This window comes from Canis aureus, chromosome 27 (assembly GCF_053574225.1).
Source record: "Canis aureus isolate CA01 chromosome 27, VMU_Caureus_v.1.0, whole genome shotgun sequence".
In the NCBI taxonomy this organism is placed as follows: Eukaryota; Metazoa; Chordata; class Mammalia; order Carnivora; family Canidae; genus Canis; species Canis aureus.
The window spans coordinates 37006443-37026249 of record NC_135637.1 but is presented as its reverse complement, the minus strand read 5'-3'; the positions used below and the strand labels follow the sequence as shown (position 1 = coordinate 37026249).

Genomic DNA, 19807 nt, shown 5'->3' with positions numbered 1-19807 from the left:
GTCTCCTCTACCCCCCACTCCTGTGTTCAGATACTCTCCCTCTCAAATAAATAAGATCTTAAAAAAAAAGAAAAAAGACTGGAGGACTCTATTTCAGGGTGGTCTTGGGAGTTAGCCTTTTGAGTTCTCAAACATATTTAATGGGAATATGGGAGGGGAACAGTCGATGAGCATTAAGCACAAACTCAGTATCCATTGCTGTTCCCCAAAATTAGTACCATAATAACTTGTAAGTTATTTTAACAACCAAGAAGGATCACAGTTCTCAATCTACATATCTCAGTCCTTCTTTGTTGCAGGGAGGAGATCATTGGGCCACAACAGGTTAGAGTTAGATATAAGCAGATGCCCATATCTTTAGGTCCAGAACACCAACTAGGGACCCAGAGCCTTAGGGGTCCTTGAACCTGAAGAAAGGAATAAGAGAAACTGGGAGGCTCCGTGGTTTCTGCTTATACCAGAAGCTGTGGCTCAGGGTGCAAGTGAGTGTGGCAAGTCGATCCCAGGGCTTTGGAGGGCAGCTGAGAGAGCAGACACACAGATCACTGGGCTGGGCCAGGTTCCACCTGCTCTGGGGTCTGAGTCCGAGGGGGCCGACCCATCTCTGAGGACTGTCCCTAAACTCAGTTCAGTGACAGGGCAACTATTTCCTGTTGAGGGAAAGAAGCTTAAGTTGACTTGCATCTAACTTGGGTTTACAACCTCCAGATGACATTAATTCATTCAAGCATATATTGAGTTCCTGCTATGTGTCAAGCTCTGTTCTAGAAGTTAGGGATATGGCAGTGAACAAACATCAGAGAACCTGCCATTCTAATGGAGGAAGGCAGACAATCTAGGAGGAAGTAAGATAATTTTAGGTAGTGATAACTGCTACCAGAAAACAAAACACATAATAGGCTTCGGTGAGATTTGGGGAGGAAGAACTCTGGTTAGGGAGATTCCCTAACTCTGGTTAGGGAAGTGATTTCCAATGGACCACCTGTGAGCAAGAATTTGTTCTCATTGCTAGGACAATAAGGGGATAGAATAGCCCCTTCTAGGAGAGGTATGTCTCTAATTATATATACACAATTGATAATATGATTTAAAGATTACTTATTTGGTTAGTTTGGTTCATTTTAATAATTTCCAAGAGCCTCAGTAATTTTCCATAGACTGACTAAGTTGAATTTCTGGACTGCAAGTGTTGAAAGTCAGACTCCAGAATGGAGTACCCATCCCAAAGTGCTGCCGATGGACTCCTGACCAGAACATTGTCCAGCAACTAGGATGGCCCTATTACCTATTACAACATCATCCTGACCCACAATTTCACAAATGGTGAGTTAAAATTTGAACTGTGAGTACTTCTGTATTCCTAGTCTTAACCCTTTATTAATTTATAATCACAAAGTTGGAGATATTCTCACTTGTGTGCTATATGATCTTGAAGTACAGGAATTGAATAAAACGGTTGGAAAACCTATACATAGGACCCAGATATGCACAATTAATAACTTAATTGTTTTATTTGTATTAATATAATTTAATATTAAATAGTAATGATTCAATACTAATGGCGATCATATAATGACTACTTACTCCATGGCAGGCAGGAGGCTAAGGAAACAATGTGCCTCAGCACATCTAATCCTCAGAACTGCCCTTTGAGTTCAGTAGCATCCCCAGGGTGAAAAGAGTATGCAATGTTAAGAACCCCTAGCTCCAATTACTAGCTGCATGACCTCAAGCAGAGCATTCCTCAGCTCTGAAATGGGAATTAAGATGCTATATACCACATAAATTGTATGTGTGTGAAGATTAAATGAGATAATGGTTATAAACTAATATTGAACGTGCTTAATGGGAGCTTTTAGAGTTACTGTTGTAAGTCTAAAATGTTCTGTACTGAGTAGAAATTTGGTAGTCATTCAGTTCCATTTTCTTTTTGCTCTCCATGTTTTTATATGACCAATCTGGAAGGCTTCTGGCTGAATGTATGCCTGCTTACAATTTATCACAAAAAGAGCCTCGTGTGCACTTCCAGCCATTCCCCCAATCCCTGAAGCCGAAGGGAAGTAAGTATACGTAAGCCAGCTGGAAGGACTGTGTGAGCTAATGAGAATGTTTATAGCAGTGTGTGAAGAGTGAAAACAATAACATTTTGCTGTTTTTTCTTTAAGGTTTGTTTGGAGCATATATATCTGTTTTAAAAAGATTATTTATTTATCTATCTATTTATCTATCAATCAGAGAAAGAATAGTAGGGGGAGCAGCAGGCAGGCCCAACACGGGACTTGATCCCAGGACCCTGGCATAATGACCTGAGCCAAAGGCAAACATTTTAATTGACAGCTTCCCAGATGCCCCTGGAGCATATATATCTTAATAGATTCAAACACACTACAGAGAGAAAAAATTTTTTTGCTACACATAACTTTATTTTTCCTTTGGGTTAAGAAGCTTTATTACAAATTTGACAGCATGACCAAAACAAATAACACATGGATAATTACCATAAAGCTTTATGGATCTAAAAATATTTGCCATGAAAAATAAGTCACTGTGTATCTCTCGTTTTAAGAATCACAATGAGGAGCACCTGGGTGTCTCGGTTGAGCATCCAACTCTTGATTTTGACTCAGAGCATGATCTCAGGGTCATGAGGTCAAATCCCACATCAGGCTCCACATTCAGTGCAGAGACTGCTTGTCCCTCTCCCTCCTCAACTTGTGTTCTCTCTCTCTAAAAGAAATAAGTAAACTCTTTAAAAAAGAAAAAATCATAATGATACCACAATTTAGATTTATTGCCCACCTTTACAATTAAATATTAAAACCTGTTGGGGGATCCATGGGTGGCGCAGCGGTTTGGCGCCTGCCTTTGGCCCAGGGCGCGATCCTGGAGACCCGGGATCGAATCCCACATCGGGCTCCCGGTGCATGGAGCCTGCTTCTCCCTCTGCCTGTGTCTCTGCCTCTCTCTCTCTCTCTCTCTCTCTCTCTCTGTGTCTCTCATGAATAAATAAATAAGATCTTAAAAAATATATATCCAGCAATTTTACTTCTGGGTATATACCCCAAAGAATTGAAAGGAGGGTCTTGAAGAATTTGTACAGCTGTATTCATAAGCACATTTATTCACAATAGTTAAGAGGCGGAAGGAACTCAAGTGTCCATCAATGGATGAACGGATAAACACGATGTAATATATAAGTACAGCAGAATTTTATTTCAGTCTTTAAAAGGAAGGTAATTCCTAACACATTGTAAGCATGGATGAACCTTGGGGACATTATGCTAAATGAAATAAGCTAGTCACTGAAGGACAAATACTGTATGATTCCACTTGTATGGATCCACTTATACCCCTTGAGTTGGAGCAAGGTTATTTTAAACTGAAGTCATTTATGACACAGCAAATGCAGAAGCCTTTCTGGGTCTCATGTATCTGACTAAAGGCTTATCCTTCTGAGAGAGAAGCTGCCATAAATCCCTCTTTGGGGTAGTTTCACTCTCAGCCTGGACCACTTGCATCTGAGAAGTGGCAAACATGACAATATTATACTTTCCATTTGTTTTCCTAAAAGCTCCTTAGTCTTTTCCAGAGAAGCTCTTTCTTTGCTTTCCATCGCTTTCCCCTGTTCAGTTGGTATATAAACGTCTATCTCCAGCTCTTTAGGGAGCCTCTTCATCTGAATGCTCCTGCGTGAGTGTGTAAATTAATCTTGTCTTTTCTCCTGTAAATCTGTCAGTTAATTTTTTTTTAATTTTTTTATTTATTTATGATAGGCACACAGTGAGAGAGAGAGACGCAGAGACACAGGCAGAGGGAGAAGCAGGCTCCATGCACCGGGAGCCTGACGTGGGATTCGATCCCGGGTCTCCAGGATCCCGCCCTGGGCCAAAGGCAGGTGCCAAACCGCTGCGCCACCCAGGGATCCCAAATCTGTCAGTTAATTAATAGTCTCTAGATCACTGCATCTGAATTGGTAGGAAGTATTTCCTCCTAGCACACTTACAAAGATACGTAGAGCGGTCCAATTTATAAAGACAGAAAGTTGAAGGGTGGTTTCCCAGGAGCTTAGGTGATAGAGGAATGGAGGGTTATTATTTACTGGGTACAATTTCAATTTAGTAGGATGAAAGAGTTCTGGGGATGGATGGTGGTGATGGGTGCACAATAATGTGCTTAATGCCACTGACCCGCATATTTTAAAAAATGGTTAAGATGGCAATTTTATGTATATTTTACATAAATATACATAATATAAATATATTTTTACAATAAAAATAGATTATTTAAAAATGATAAAATCATGACTCATGCAGATACAAAAACGAACAAGTGTTAAAGATTTATTTAACCGGCTAGTGAGGAGAAGTCAATTGAATAGGACAGAATGTACATGTCCAGAGACAAGAATTATTTTGCATTGCTATCACTTGTCTTCTGAAGTAGCTTAAAAACCATGAAAGACTAGGAAATAGTGAAGACTAGACTGAACAAGTAAGATATGAGCAATGCATAGTTTTTCACGGAAGTATCCTCTTTCCACCTATCACAGGATAGGGTCTGTCATTCAGCCAGCTCATTCACCCCAGACCACACTAGATTCAAGTCAAAGTCCAACACAGATCAAAATTGACAGAGCTATTTCACTAAAAAAAAAAAATCCCAAACACAAATTCACAAAACGGTCTCTAAAAGAAAATTACAGACGAATCTCATTGATAAATACTGGTGCAATGGCATTGATAGTCATAATAGCATGTGACTAAGTGAGAAATACTAGAAATGCAAGGATAGTCCAATATGAGGAAATCTTTTAATAAAACCCACCATATTGGGGATCTCTGGGTGGCTCAGCAGTTTAGCGCCTGCCTTCGGCCCAGGGCTTGATCCTGGAGACCCAGGATCGAACCCGTATCGGGCTCCCTGCATGAAGCCTGCTTCTCCCTCCGCCTGTCACTCTCTCTCTCTCTCTCTCTCTCTGACATGAATAAATAAAGTCTTTAAAAAAGACAAAACCAAACCTCACCATATTGACACAAAAGAGAGGAAGAGATCCCACATGATCATCTCCATAAAGGAGAAAAAGATGTAAAGGAAGCATATACTCAATAACCTGAAATTTGGATAAAGGCATTTAACAAAATTTATTTCTGGGTTATTTATAGTTTGAAATTCAAAATAACTGTCAATAAGAGACTTCTGATGGAATATCAGTATTTAAAATGATAATCTATTTTTAATAAAATGAGATAATTTAGACAGGCTATTGATTTTTTTTTAAACATAAAAATTTTCCTGTAGGGACACCCGGATGGCTCAGGAGTGGAGTGTCTTCTGCCTTCGGGTCACGGCATGATCCCGGGGTCAGAGATGGAGTCCCACATTGGGTTCCTTACAGGAAGCCTGCTTCTCCCTCTGCCTATGTCTCTGCCTCTCTGTGTATGTGTCTCTCAAGAATAAATAAAGTAAAAAATATTATTATTATTATTATTATTATTATTATTTTTTACCATGTAAGTGACTTTAGCACTCCTAAGACTCAGATGCTTGGTGGAGATGGGCACTTGGGACAAGGGCAAGAGCTGGCTGGTTGCTGGCTTGCTGCAAGACCAACTGGCCATCATCACCAGAGGGGACACAGGTATCAGAAAGGCCATCATGACCAAGATCTTGCAGCTGGGGTGTAATGTGGTCATTGCGTCACGTAACTTTGATTGACTAAAATCTACTGCAGATGAACTGAGCCCACCAGGCTCAGGTCACTCCCATAAAATGCAACATCTGCAAAGAAAAGGCGGTGAACAATTTGGTCAAATCCACCTTAGATATTTATGGTAAGATCAATTTTTTGTAAACAATGGAGGAGGTCAGTTCAGGTCTCCTGTAAAACACATCAGTGCAAAGGGATGGCATGCTGTGATCGAAACCAAATTGATGAGCACCTTCTACATGTGGAGAGCAGTTTACAACTCCTGGATGAAAGAGCATGGAGGATCCATTCTGAATAATATTATCCTTGTTTAAAATGGATTTCCAGGACTTGTGTATAGTGCAGCTGCCAGAGCAGGTGTTTACAATCTCACCAAATCCTTGGCTGTAGAATAGGCCAGAACGGAGTAAGGAGCAACTGTGTTGCCCCTGGCGTCATTTATTCCCTGACTGCTATTGACAACTATGGCTCTTTGGCAAAAGACGTATTTGGACGGTTAAGAAAATTCCAGCGAAGCAAATTGGAGTTCCTGAGAGATCTCCCTATTGGTCTGCTTCCTGCTGTCTCCTGTAGCTTCTCTTATCACTGGAAAATTGGTGGATGGGGATGGGGCCAGTCTTTGTATATGGGAGTATTTGATATACAACTGGCCTTAGCGAGCGGGGGATATTTCTGTTGTCAAAAGGATGAGGGAGTCTTTCAGGAATAAAGCCAAGCTATGGAAACTACATATGTTTTTTATCCCCAAATGTCTTAGTATCTCCAGAATGCCCTTTGGTACTTTAGAGTTATAATAATTTGTACGGAAAAATCACTTTCTGCCTTTTGAATGTTATCAGTTATGCCCAAGCAGAAACTATTCCTGAAATAAATGCATTCTTAAGCCCCAACCAATGTTGTTTAGCCTGTGTTTAAAGACTTTTTTATGAATGAAATTAACATACTTTATTTATTATTTTTTAAAGACTTTATTTATTTATTCATGAGAGACACACAGAGAGAGAGGCAGAGACACAGGCAGAGGGAGAGGGAGAAGCAGGCTCCATGCCGGGAGCCCAATGTGGGACTCGAACCAAGGATTCCAGGATCACGCCCTGGGCCGAAGGCAGGCACTCAACGGCTGAGCCACCCAGGTGTCCCTCTAGAAAATTATTTTTTCACGCTATACGTCCACCTACCAAAAAGTCCTATTCATTGTGCATCATGGATACATCAGGGATTGGCATCTCAGTAATCAGTATGGGCCTTACCCTCACTGGGTGTTTTATTGGTAGTGGATTTTTTTCTTTCCTATGTGATGCATCTTACAAATTCTTTTTTTTTTTTTAAAGATTTTATTTATTTATTCATAGACACAGAGAGAGAGGCAGAGACACAGGCAGAGGGAGAGGGAGAAGCAGGCTCCATGCAGGGTGCCCGACGCGGGACTCGATCCCGGGCTTCCAGGATCACACCCCAGGCTGCAGGCGGCGCCAAACCGCTGCGCCACCGGGGCTGCCCGCATCTTACAAATTCATCTCTCTCAAAGCTATCCGATGTTTGTGAAGAGAGGAGCATTTTATTTTAAAGATTTTATTTATTCATGAGAGACACGGGGTGGGGGGGGAGAGAGAGAGGCAGAGACACAGGCAGAGGGAGAAGCAGGCTCCATGCAGGGAGCCCGACGTGGGACTCGATCCGGGGAATCCGGGATCATGCCCTGGGCCCAAGGCAGGCGCTCAACCCCTGAGCCACCCAGGTGTCCCTGAGACAGGGAAGCATTGCGGAGGGTTTGTTGCTGCTGGATTTGTGGGAAAGCTCTGAGAGTGGAGGTTGGAGGACGAAGAGTTAGCTGCCAGATTCTCCTGCTGCCTAAACCTTAACTGTGACAGGCAGTTTCCCTCACTTTGCTGAGCCACCTTTCACTGGAATCTTCTCCAAAGAAGCTCGTCTTTTTGTCTTAGCTATCTGTAGTCAACAATCTGGATACTGAAGACTAGATCCTTCTTTTTTTTAAGATTTTATTTATTTATTCATGATAGACAGAGAGAGAAGCAGAGACACAGGCAGAGGGAGAAGCAGGCTCCATGCAGGGAGCCCGATGCGGGACCCGATCCTGGGACTCCAGGATGGCGCCCTGGGCTGAAGGTAGGCGCCAAACCCCTGAGCCATGCAGGGATCCCCTGAAGACTAGATCCTTCAATAATACAGTGAGCTCTTGGGAGAGCTTCCTTTATTTATGTTCATCAGTTGGTTTTTGTTCTTGGGTCAATATTACTTTATGCAAATATCTGGTAAAGTTAGTATCTTTTAGCATTCTCTTGTTTTGTTGTTTCTTCTAGATTAAAGTTATAATTATTTAGACAGATTACCAAAAATATTCTGATTATAACAATAAGTTAAGAATTTATATCTTTTCAATATTTGCTTTCTGCCCTTTGACAAGTCTTTAGTTTTGTTAATTTTATTCCATTACATCAATAATTTGCTATTCTTAATTTTATTTCACATATTTATTATTAATGTCATCCCTAGTGATAGCCTGGTTAGGGTGTGGTTTCTTTCATGTGTCTAAGTTACTTTGCCATTGTACATTTACTATTCAGTTCTTGCTGGATATACTCAACATTCCCATCCAGTCACATCAATAAAAATATTCTTATTATATTAGCCTTTAAAAAATTTTTTTCTTTTAGCTTTCTATTGGTAAAAAAGGTAGAATCATGACTCTCATATAGAGTTATAAAGTGAATATGTGAGGCAGATGTTCTAGCCAATTCAAAAGAAGAATCCAAACAGTGCAGTTATATGACATAAAGGGATGGTGAGATGAATTATGAATAAAGATAAAACTGCTTTTCCACAGGTGGAAATTAGTGGAAAGTCACTACCAGGCTAGATAGAATTATATATCTATCAGTTACCTACAACATACAAGGAGTTACAAAATCGCACAAAGATAATGAACAGGAATCTGAGCTGATAATCTAGAATCTGATAATCTAAAAGGGTATACATTATAAAGGATGCATAGTTTTCCACTGAAATACATGGGTTTTTTTCTATCTCTTTTTCTTTTAATTGCTATTGAGAGCACCAGCATTACATGTCATATTGCATTGGCCACAGCTTTCCCAATGTTGATAGTGTGTATGCTTGTCCTAATTCAAACATCAACAAAATACTGATAGTGCTGCTCGTTCTGTCTTTGTTTCTCTTGGTTCTCATGATATGATCCGTGTCCATAGGTATAGTCACTTTGCCATTTCTAATTCTGATTAGTTCTTTTTCTCTTCTTTACAGTCTGCCTATTTTTCTCCTAATGCTGTTTTTCTGCTAATTATTTTATCTTCAAGTGCTCGTAATTATGCCCTTTCTTCTGCTGCCTTTGTGGTTGATTTTATTCTTATTAAATGAATTGTAGAGTTTATATGTTCAGTGTTCTTTAGTAATTGAAGAATCTGACTATGAATTTGCCTCTAACTAAAAACTTTACTTTACAGCAATGTCCACAATAGCCAAACTGTGGCAGGAGCCTCGGTGTCCATCGACAGACGAATGGATAAAGAAGACGTGGTCTATGTATACAATGGAATATTACTCAGCCATTAGAAACAATGAATACTCACCATTTGCTTCAACATGAATAGAACTGGAGGGTATTACACTGAGTGAAGTAAGTCATTTGGAGAAGGACAAACGTTATATGGTTTCATTCATTCGGGAAATATAAAAAATAGTGAAAGGGATTATAGGGGAAAGGAGAGAAAATGAGTGGGAAATATCATAGAGGGTGACAGCACATGAGAGACACCTAACTCTGGGAAACAAACAAGGGGTAGTGGAAGGGGCGGGGGGACGGGGGGACTGGGTGATGGGCACAGAGGGGGGCGCTTGACGGGATGAGCACTGGATGTTACACTATATGTTGGCAAATTGAACTCCAATTAAAAAATATACAAAACAAATAACTTTGCTTTAGTCTCAAGAACTTTGATGTGTCCCTCGTGCCAAAAGGGAAAGAACACTTTCTTCCCCTGCTTTTCTTTCCAGCATTTCCTTTTGAAAATTTGTGATCCGGGATCCCTGGGTGGCACAGCGGTTTAGCGCCTGCCTTTGGCCCGGGGCGTGATCCTGGAGACCCAGGATCGAATCCCACGTCGGGCTCCCGGTGCATGGAGCCTGCTTCTCCCTCTGCCTATGTCTCTGCTTCTCTCTCTCTCTGTGTGACTATCATAAATAAAATAAAAATTAAAAAAAAAAAAAGAAAATTTGTGATCCTAATCTTCTTTGTTCTTTTCACACATATGTAATCTTTTAAAAAGCTGAACAAGCCTTTTGCCCGTTTTGCATTCTAGGTGTGTCTTTCTGGAGCCACCTCTGTGAAAGGTGAACACAGAGGAGTGTGGGGTTCTGTCTCCCTAACTCTGTGGAAGTTTTGTCCAAGCACTTGGCTCCAAGTTTTAATTTTTCCTTTGGACTAAGACAGTTGTATGTATGTAATGGATTGTTTCTGCCTAGCTATCTAAAAGGGTGAGATTTCTTTATCATTCCAATTTCTTTAGCTGAATGCCTGTGATATGCATCATGGTCTGGTTTAATGCTTAATAACAAAACTTTCATTCTTGTCTACATTTTGTGAAGGGGTTGTACTGGGTTGACAGGAGATTTTTTTTAAAGAGTTATTTATTTATGATAGACAGAGAGAGAGAGAGAGAGGCAGAGACACAGGAGGAGGGAGAAGCAGGCTCCATGCTGGGAGCCTGACGTGGGACTCGATCCCGGGACTCCAGGATCCCGCCCTGGGCCAAAGGCAGGTGCTAAACCGCTGAGCCACCCAGGGATCCCCTGACAGGAGATTTTATTTAATTATTTCTCCCCCCCCCAAAAAAAATTTTATTTCTCCCAACAGTGTACTTTTTTAATTACTTTATTTATTTATTTATTTATTTATTTATTTATTTATTTATTTATTTATTTATTTATTTATTTATGAGAGCCCAAGAGGGTGGTGGGGAGGGGCAGAAGAAGAGGGAAAGAGGGTCTCAAGCAAACTATATGCAGAGCGCAGAGCCTGGAGCCCTCTGCAGGGCTCAATCCCACAACCCCTGGGAGAAACCAAGAGTTGGACGCTCAACTGACTGCACCACCATGCAGCCCCCCAGCAGTGTCCTTTTGCTGTCTTAACAATCCGTGTGTTATGGTTGTTATTATCTAAAACTTATAAGAAAGTTAAAAGTCAATTTAAGTGATTGTCACGTTATATATACTCTGGTCCAAAATTTTGAAATCTTTTAAAGACATCTTGAGAAACATTTGTTGCTTTTATTTATTTATTTATTTATTTATTTATTTATTTATTTATTTATTTATTTTGTTGTTTTGTTGTTGTTGTTGTTGCTTTTATTAAGGACCATCTAGTACACTTGTGATTGGGACCTTATAATCATGACGATTACATTTTTCAAATGGTTGTTACTGATACATACTAGCACCACTGATGTCTATATGTCAATCTTATGTGACACAACCTGGCTGAACTCTATTATTCTGTAGGTTTGTCTAGGATTGTCTTGGATTTCCTGTGTAAAGAGTCATATGATCTACATTTATTAGCACTTTTGTTTCTTCTTTTCCTGTTCTCATACAACCTTTTTCCTTGTAAAAGTGTGACAGGATGTCCAGTACAGTGTTGAATAGAAGCGGCGATATGACATCTGAGTTAGTCCAGGCCCCACAGGAACCAGATGCTAAGATAGGAAAATGTGCAAGGATTTTACTAGGGGAGTTGTCTATGAAGGAAAATGAGGAAGGAGCCAAGGAAGGCTTGGAGAGCTACAGATGGACATAGGCGATGAGGCAATTAGGGAGGCAAGGTGAGGTGGAAGTGTGCCAGATCCACCAGGCACTCTCAAGCAGGTTCAGCAAAGTCCTTGGCAAGTCCTCAAACCAAAGTGTCTCCCAGGAGCTAGTCTGTTGCACGCAGTCCTTGGTGCAGAGCAACACATGTGAGGTGTGGCCCTTGCTCCAGGCTGCCAGGGATTCTTGTGGGCAACAGGGTGGGCCCTGGATCAGTGACACTCCCTGAATTGGACGTGCAGGGTGCATCAGGTGTGCAGGATGTGAATGGTGGCTCTTATTTGACTTTAAAGGCAGTGTATATAGAACACCACTACTAAATATCAGGTTCAGGAATTTTCTTCCTATCCCTTACTTGATTTTCCTGTCGCCATTGACACAGTTAAATAATTAATGACATTAACCCTTCTTGCATTCCTGGTATCAATCATACATGATCATCTTTTTAAGAGAACGATTTGTCAGTGTTTCATTGTTTAGGACTTTTACATCCAGCTTCAAAAGTGAGGGGATCCCTGGGTGGCTCAGCGGTTTGGCAACTGCCTTTGGCCCAGGGCGTGATCCTGGAGTCCTGGGATTGAGTCCCGTGTTGGGCTCCTGGCATGGAGCCTGCTTCTGCGCCTCTCTCTCTCTCTCTCTCTCTCTCTCTCTCTCTGTCTCTCTGTCTCTCATGAATGAATGAATGAATGAATGAATAAATAAATAAATAAATAAATATCTTTATAAAAAAGTGAGATTGGCCAATAATTGCCAATATTCACTGTTCCTTAAAAAGGGACATATTATATTTCTCAGTTTTCTTGCCAACGCCATAATAGCATCATAGGAGTGGATTTCATAGCTTGGTGAGATTACGAATGAATGTTTCCTGTCTCTGACTTCTATAGATTCTAGTTTTGTACTGTCCAAAAATGTAGCATGTAGCTACATGTAGCTATTAATTGAAATTAAAAAAAACTAAAAATTGAGTTAGTCCCATGAGCCACATTTCAAGTGGTCTGTTGTCACATGTGTCTCATGGCTTTCACATCAGACAGCACGGGTCTAGAAAATCTCTGTCACAGCACAAAGATCTGCTCTGTAGCCTGGGTGGCCTTGGAGGGTAATGGGATGGGGCTACACTTCCCTAGGAAGTGTAGGAAGAAAGCCTAGGAAGCCTAGGAAGAAAGGAGGGTTTAGGCCGTGGAAAGAATATAAGTGACCTGAAATTAACCTGATGCTTCATGAGTGAAGAAAGAAAACCTCCGGTTAAGGACCATCCTGCTAAAAGATAAAAGGGTCAACCAGGAAATTAAGGAAGAATTAAAAAGATTCATGGAAACTAATGAGAATGAAGATACAACCGTTCAAAATCTTTGGGATGCAGCAAAAGCAGTCCTAAGGGGGAAATACATCGCAATACAAGCATCCATTCAAAAACTGGAAAGAACTCAAATACAAAAGCTAACCTTACACATAAAGGAGCTAGAGAAAAAACAGCAAATAGATCCTACACCCAAGAGAAGAAGGGAGTTAATAAAGATTCGAGCAGAACTCAACGAAATCGAGACCAGAAGAACTGTGGAACAGATCAACAGAACCAGGAGTTGGTTCTTTGAAAGAATTAATAAGATAGATGAACCATTAGCCAGCCTTATTAAAAAGAAGAGAGAGAAGACTCAAATTAATAAAATCATGAATGAGAAAGGAGAGATCACTACCAACACCAAGGAAATACAAACGATTTTAAAAACATATTATGAACAGCTATACGCCAATAAATTAGGCAATCTAGAAGAAATGGACGCATTCCTGGAAAGCCACAAACTACCAAAACTGGAACAGGAAGAAATAGAAAACCTGACCAGGCCAATAACCAGGGAGGAAATTGAAGCAGTCATCAAAAACCTCCCAAGACACAAGAGTCCAGGGCCAGATGGCTTCCCAGGAGAATTTTATCAAACGTTTAAAGAAGAAATCATACCTATTCTCCTAAAGCTGTTTGGAAAGATAGAAAGAGATGGAGTACTTCCAAATTCGTTCTATGAAGCCAGCATCACCTTAATTCCAAAGCCAGACAAAGACCCCGCCAAAAAGAATTACAGACCAATATCCCTGATGAACATGGATGCAAAAATTCTCAACAAGATACTGGCCAATAGAATCCAATAGTACATTAAGAAAATTATTCACCATGACCAAGTAGGATTTATCCCTGGGACACAAGGCTGGTTCAACACCCGTAAAACAATCAATGTGATTCATCATATCAGCAAGAGAAAAACCAAGAACCATATGATCCTCTCATTGGATGCAGAGAAAGCATTTGACAAAATACAGCATCCATTCCTGATCAAAACTCTTCAGAGTGTAGGGATAGAGGGAACATTCCTCGACATCTTAAAAGCCATCTATGAAAAGCCCACAGCAAATATCATTCTCAATGGGGAAGCACTGGGAGCCTTTCCCCTAAGATCAGGAACAAGACAGGGATGTCCACTCTCACCACTGCTGTTCAACATAGTACTGGAAGTCCTAGCCTCAGCAATCAGACAACAAAAAGACATTAAAGGCATTCAAATTGGCAAAGAAGAAGTCAAACTCTCCCTCTTCGCCGATGACATGATACTCTACATAGAAAACCCAAAAGTCTCCACCCCAAGATTGCTAGAACTCATACAGCAATTCGGTAGCGTGGCAGGATACAAAATCAATGCCCAGAAGTCAGTGGCATTTCTATACACTAACAATGAGACTGAAGAAAGAGAAATTAAGGAGTCAATCCCATTTACAATTGCACCCAAAAGCATAAGATACCTAGGAATAAACCTAACCAAAGAGGTAAAGGATCTATACCCTAAAAACTATAGAACACTTCTGAAAGAAATTGAGGAAGACACAAAGAGATGGAAAAATACTCCATGCTCATGGATTGGCAGAATTAATATTGTGAAAATGTCTGTGTTACCCAGGGCAATATACACGTTTAATGCAATCCCTATCAAAATACCATGGACTTTCTTCAGAGAGTTAGAACAAATTATTTTAAGATTTGTGTGGAATCAGAAAAGACCCCGAATAGCCAGGGGAATTTTAAAAAAGAAAACCATATCTGGGGGCATCACAATGCCAGATTTCAGGTTGTACTACAAAGCTGTGGTCATCAAGACAGTGTGGTACTGGCACAAAAACAGACACATAGATCAGTGGAACAGAATAGAGAATCCAGAAGTGGACCCTGAACTTTATGGGAAACTAATATTCGATAAAGGAGGAAAGACTATCCACTGGAAGAAAGACAGTCTCTTCAATAAATGGTGCTGGGAAAATTGGACATCCACATGCAGAAGAATGAAACTAGACCACTCTCTTTCACCATACACAAAGATAAACTCAAAATGGATGAAAGATCTAAATGTGAGACATGATTCCATCAAAATCCTAGAGAAGAACACAGGCAACACCCTTTTTGAACTCGGCCATAGTAACTTCTTGCAAGATACATCCACGAAGGCAAAAGAAACAAAAGCAAAAATGAACTATTGGGACTTCATCAAGATAAGAAGCTTTTGCACAGCAAAGGATACAGTCAACAAAACTCAAAGAAACCTACAGAATGGGAGAAGATATTTGCAAATGACATATCAGATAAAGGGCTAGTTTCCAAGATCTATAAAGAACTTCTTAAACTCAAGAGCAAAGAAACAAACAATCCAATCATGAAATGGGCAAAAGACATGAACAGAAATCTCACAGAGGAAGACATAGACATGGCCAACATGCACATGAGAAAATGCTCTGCATCACTTGCCATCAGGGAAATACAAATCAAAACCACAATGAGATACCACCTCACACCAGTGAGAATGGGGAAAATTAACAAGGCAGGAAACAACAAATGTTGGAGAGGATGTGGAGAAAAGGGAACCCTCATACACTGTTGGTGGGAATGTGAACTGGTGCAGCCACTCTGGAAAACTGTGTGGAGGTTCCTCAAACAGTTAAAAATAGACCTGCCCTACGACCCAGCAATTGCACTGCTGGGGATTTACCCCAAAGATACAGATGCAGTGAAACGCCGGGACACCTGCACCCCGATGTTTATAGCAGCAATGGCCACGATAGCCAAACTGTGGAAGGAGCCTCGGTGTCCAACGAAAGATGAATGGATAAAGAAGATGTGGTTTATGTATACAATGGAATATTACTCAGCTATTAGAAATGACAAATACCCACCATTTGCTTCAACGTGGATGGAACTGGAGGGTATTATGCTGAGTGAAGTAAGCCAGTCGGAGAAGGACAAACATTATATGTTCTCATTCATTTGGGGAATATAAATAATAGTGAAAGGGAATATAAGGGAAGGGGGAAGAAATGTGTGGGAAATATCAGAAAGGGAGACAGAACGTAAAGACTGCTAACTCTGGGAACGAACTAGGGGTGTTGGAAGGGGAGGTGGGCGGGGGGTGGGAGTGAATGGGTGACGGGCACTGGGGGTTATTCTGTATGTTAGTAAATTGAACACCAATAAAAAATAAAGAAAGAAAGAAAGAAAGAAAGAAAGAAAGAAAGAAAGAAAGAAAGAAAGAAAGAAAGAAAGAAAACCTCCATCCTCCGTCACCCTAAGCTCAATCAGTGGGATTGTGGTGAGCTTACAATGTGCAGACTTGCTCTTGTAATGCACTTAAAATATGCCTCAGTTGCCTGTTATATGTTGGTCCCTCAGACTACAGCAATGATAAGAGCAGACACCTCTTTTATTTCATGGAGCTTACAGTTTAACAGAGATAGACAACAAGCAATGATACGTGTGTGTGTGTGTGTGTGTGTGTGTGTGTGTGTGTGTGTGTGTTTGAACGAGTGGGTGGTAGGGTAGAAGTGGTAGTACAAGAGCTATGAAGCAGAGTAGGATAGAGTCATCATTAAGGGACGGGAGTGTTATCCTATGTGAGTGTTCAGTGTTCAGGGAAGACTTCTCAAACAAGGGGAAATATAAGCAGAGACTGAAAGAGAATAAAGTGAGGGAGCCAGCCAAGTGGATTTCTAGGAGAAATCTTCCAGGCAGAGAGAAGAGTAAATGTAAAGGCCCTGAGATAGTTCTGGGCCCTGTGCCACCAGTGCCTGGGGTGGGGGGTTGGGGGAGACAGTCACAGAGTCAGGTTTGCAAGACCCAAACTCTGGATGTGGAGTCATGAATGGAGGGTGGAGCGAGGCCTCCAGTTCCTTGGCTAACATCTGTCCTGCGATGGACATGAAGGACTTGGAGCCTCCGTGCTGACTTGGGGGGATGCTGAGGCAACAAGTCTCCTGACTCTTCACCAGGTCCATGGAGATGAGCAATCCTGCACCACCCAAGATCCTGGAACTTGCAGCCCACAGCCTCCTGAGCAATGAGGCTTCACCCATACCTGCCTTGGAAGAGTTCACAGTCAAGTACTTCCCACCACTGCTCATGGCTGCTTTTGCCAAAAGGTGGCGGCTCTGAAGGCACTGGTGCAGGTCTGGTCCTTCCCCTTTCTCCACCTGGGCTCCCTGATTGTACAGTGGCCCAACCAAGACAGCCTGCAAGCTGCGCTTGCCTGCCCTGCCCAGAGGACTTGTCCCAGGTAAGGGGGTTGCTGGACTGAAGTATGGGTGCTGAAAGAGCTCTGAGTTGGAGGTAGAGCTGGGAAGGAAGGGAGGGAGTACTGGAATCTGCTAGGGCTGTGAGTGAGGATCTCTGCGTGAAGTGGTTGATGGTGTAGCTGAAGAGCATTAAGGGGTGTGCTTTTTACCTTCTAGGGATTGTGGTAGAGGTTGTGTGAGGAATAGGGACTGGAAAGTAGGAAGGGAAAAACCCATTAGAGAGGAGAGGACTAGGGGGGCACCTAGGAAGGGCTGATGCTGAGACTGGGGACTTAGACTCCACAGTGGCCCAGGGCTGCTGCTGCTGCTGCTGCTGCTGCTGCTCTGCTTACCCTGGGCCCTGATGGGCTCCCCAGATGTCAGCATCTCCTCACACCGCTCTCATCTCCACAGGAGGTCAGAACTGAGGGTGCTGGATTTGACCTTGGACTCCGAACAGGTCCAAGGTAAAGGCGCCTCTGAGGCCCTGGCCAGGTTCCCTTTTTGGTTACCATTCACAGTGATGCCCCCGGCCAGGGCCAAGCCCAAGCCAGCAGAGTCTGCAAGAACTAGTGGAATTACACATGGATCTTTTCCTATGAAGGCCCCTCAAGTTAGATACATTCCTCTCTGGCCTCCTGAATAAAGTGGAAGGGAGCTGTGGGTCCCTGCCTCTCTGCAGTAGAAAGTTGCATATTAAAGAAATGCCTTTTAATAGCCTTATAGGGATCCTGAAAATCCTGAACCTAGATTTCATTCAGGAGCTGGAGGTGTTTGACTGGTTCTGGGCACTGTCTGAGCAGAGCCTGTTTGCCACCCAGCTGGGCAGGATCTGCAACCAGCAAGGCCTCAAGCTGGCCTGCTACCACTGGGCCTTCTCCTCTGAGCCTGAGCAGCCCTCCAGGTACTTCCTGTCATAGCTCAGCAAGCTGGGTCACCTTCAGAAGCTCTACTCTTACTCCTACCTGTCAGGCAACCTGCATCAAGTGCTCAGGTGAAGGGGTGGGCAGGGTCCTCTAAAAAGTACCCAGGATGCCCCCTCAAGTCAAGTCAGGGCAGAGGGTAAGACAGGAAGTGGTGGCTCTCCTTACTTGCTCATGGCATCGCAGGCAGTCTGGGAACTTGGGCTTCCCCTGTAGCCAGTGGCTGGGATCTCCTTAGGAAGAGAAATTTAATGGGGAAAGATGCATGCAGCGATTTCCTCAACAATACTTTTGGGCTCTGCTGAGTGCCTGGCATTGTGCTGGGCCCTGAGGAAAGAACTAGAGACAACACAGATCAGTCCTGGTATTTGTGCTGCCCTGGAGAGGAGTGTGCACGGCTCCCAGGATGATTATGGGAGGGAAACATCTGCTCTGTGCTGCCTCCCAGAAATTTCTGGGTGGAGGCCTTCTGCACACCCCAGCCAAGCTAAGCTCCCCCAAACCCAAACCTGTATAAAAAACAAGCTTATGCTATGGATTCTTTATGGTCATATAATCTCTTTCCAAACAGCTCCTGTCAGCAGTCCTACCAGGTACTAATGTGGTCTCCATTTCACCAGAGAAACTGTGTCGGGGGCGTTGGAAGAGAACCTAGGAGGTAGGTCTGTTGAGACTGGGCCAATCCTTGGTACACCAAAGGACATACTCCTAAATCTATCGGTAAATGGCAGCCCAGGTGAGGTGCTTGCCGCAGGACTGGCCCCGACAGGGACAGGCAGGTGTTTGCCGGCCCGGCCCTCCCCTGACAGAGCCGCACCCTCTCTCCTCAGTCACCTGCAGGAGCCACTGCACTCCCTGGAGATCCGCTCCTGTACGTGGGCATCACCTACTTGTCTCAGAACTTTTCACACCGCCTCCCTGAAGAAGCTGGATCTGAGTGGTGACAACCTGTCGTACATGGTCCCTGGGCCCTTGGAGACTCTGCTGGAGGAGGTCTCGGGGACACCGCAGCACCTGTACCTGAAGCACTGCCAGCTGAAGGACGCCGACCAGGCTGCAGAAGCTGTTGGAGACCATGCAGTGGAGCTGCCCCTGTGGCTACTGCAGCTCCAGAGGGGCGGTTCGGGGGTGGAGGGGTCTGGAAGCTCGCCTGGGGCCCCAGGCTTCCTGGGGGGTTCTGTGCTCTCCTTCCTTTTTTTTATTTTTATTTTTCATTTTTTATTTTGTGTGTGTGTGTGTGTGTGTTTGTGTGTGTGTGTTTTTTTGTGTGTGTGTGGTTTTCTTTTTTTGTGCTCTCCTTCCTCAGCTGCAAGCCTCAGCCCGGTTCCGACACCCATTTGTTCCCGTCTCCTGGGCATGTGACAGAGATTCCAGGAGCCCAGCCCTCGGGGAGCTCTTCTTTTCCTCAGCATGCCCCTCTGGACACTCGTTGGTTTTTTTCTTCTTGTCTTTGCTTCTGGGTAGAAGGAAATTGGGGGGATCCCTGGGTGGCTCAGAGGTTTAGCGCCTGCCTTCGGTCCAGGGCGTGATCCTGGAGACCCGGGATCGAGTCCCATGTCGGGCTCCCTGCATGGAGCCTGTTTCTCCCTCTGCCTGTGTTTCTGCCTCTCTCTGTGTCTCTCATGAATAAATAAACAAAATCTTAAAAAAAAAAAGTTTTCTTATCTGTAAACATGGGCTATTATTTATTCGTTTTTTAAACTTATTTTTTAAAGTTTTATAAGTATCCCCATATAGGTTTTCAAAAACTTTT

At 42.7% G+C, this 19807-nt stretch overlaps 1 protein-coding gene and 1 pseudogene across 3 annotated transcripts; both read left to right on the top strand.

Moving 5' to 3' along the window:
- Window positions 1-47: 47 nt before the first annotated feature.
- LOC144299292 (uncharacterized) lies at window positions 48-19663 on the top strand. Of its 3 annotated transcripts, XM_077874801.1 has the most exons (8): window positions 48-1323; window positions 1966-2060; window positions 7729-7834; window positions 9190-9362; window positions 16850-17133; window positions 17893-18035; window positions 18626-18712; window positions 18885-19663. In XM_077874801.1, exons 5-8 carry the CDS (start codon window positions 16918-16920, stop codon window positions 19414-19416), a joined length of 978 nt encoding a protein of 325 aa, XP_077730927.1. In that variant the 5' UTR covers window positions 48-1323; window positions 1966-2060; window positions 7729-7834; window positions 9190-9362; window positions 16850-16917; the 3' UTR covers window positions 19417-19663. The 3 variants fall into 3 exon arrangements, 2 of the variants coding, with proteins under 2 accessions (XP_077730927.1, XP_077730928.1); XR_013366000.1 differs by lacking the exon at window positions 17893-18035; XM_077874802.1 differs by lacking the exon at window positions 7729-7834.
- LOC144299293 (peroxisomal trans-2-enoyl-CoA reductase pseudogene) lies at window positions 5235-7722 on the top strand (annotated as a pseudogene).
- Window positions 19664-19807: the final 144 nt, after the last annotated feature.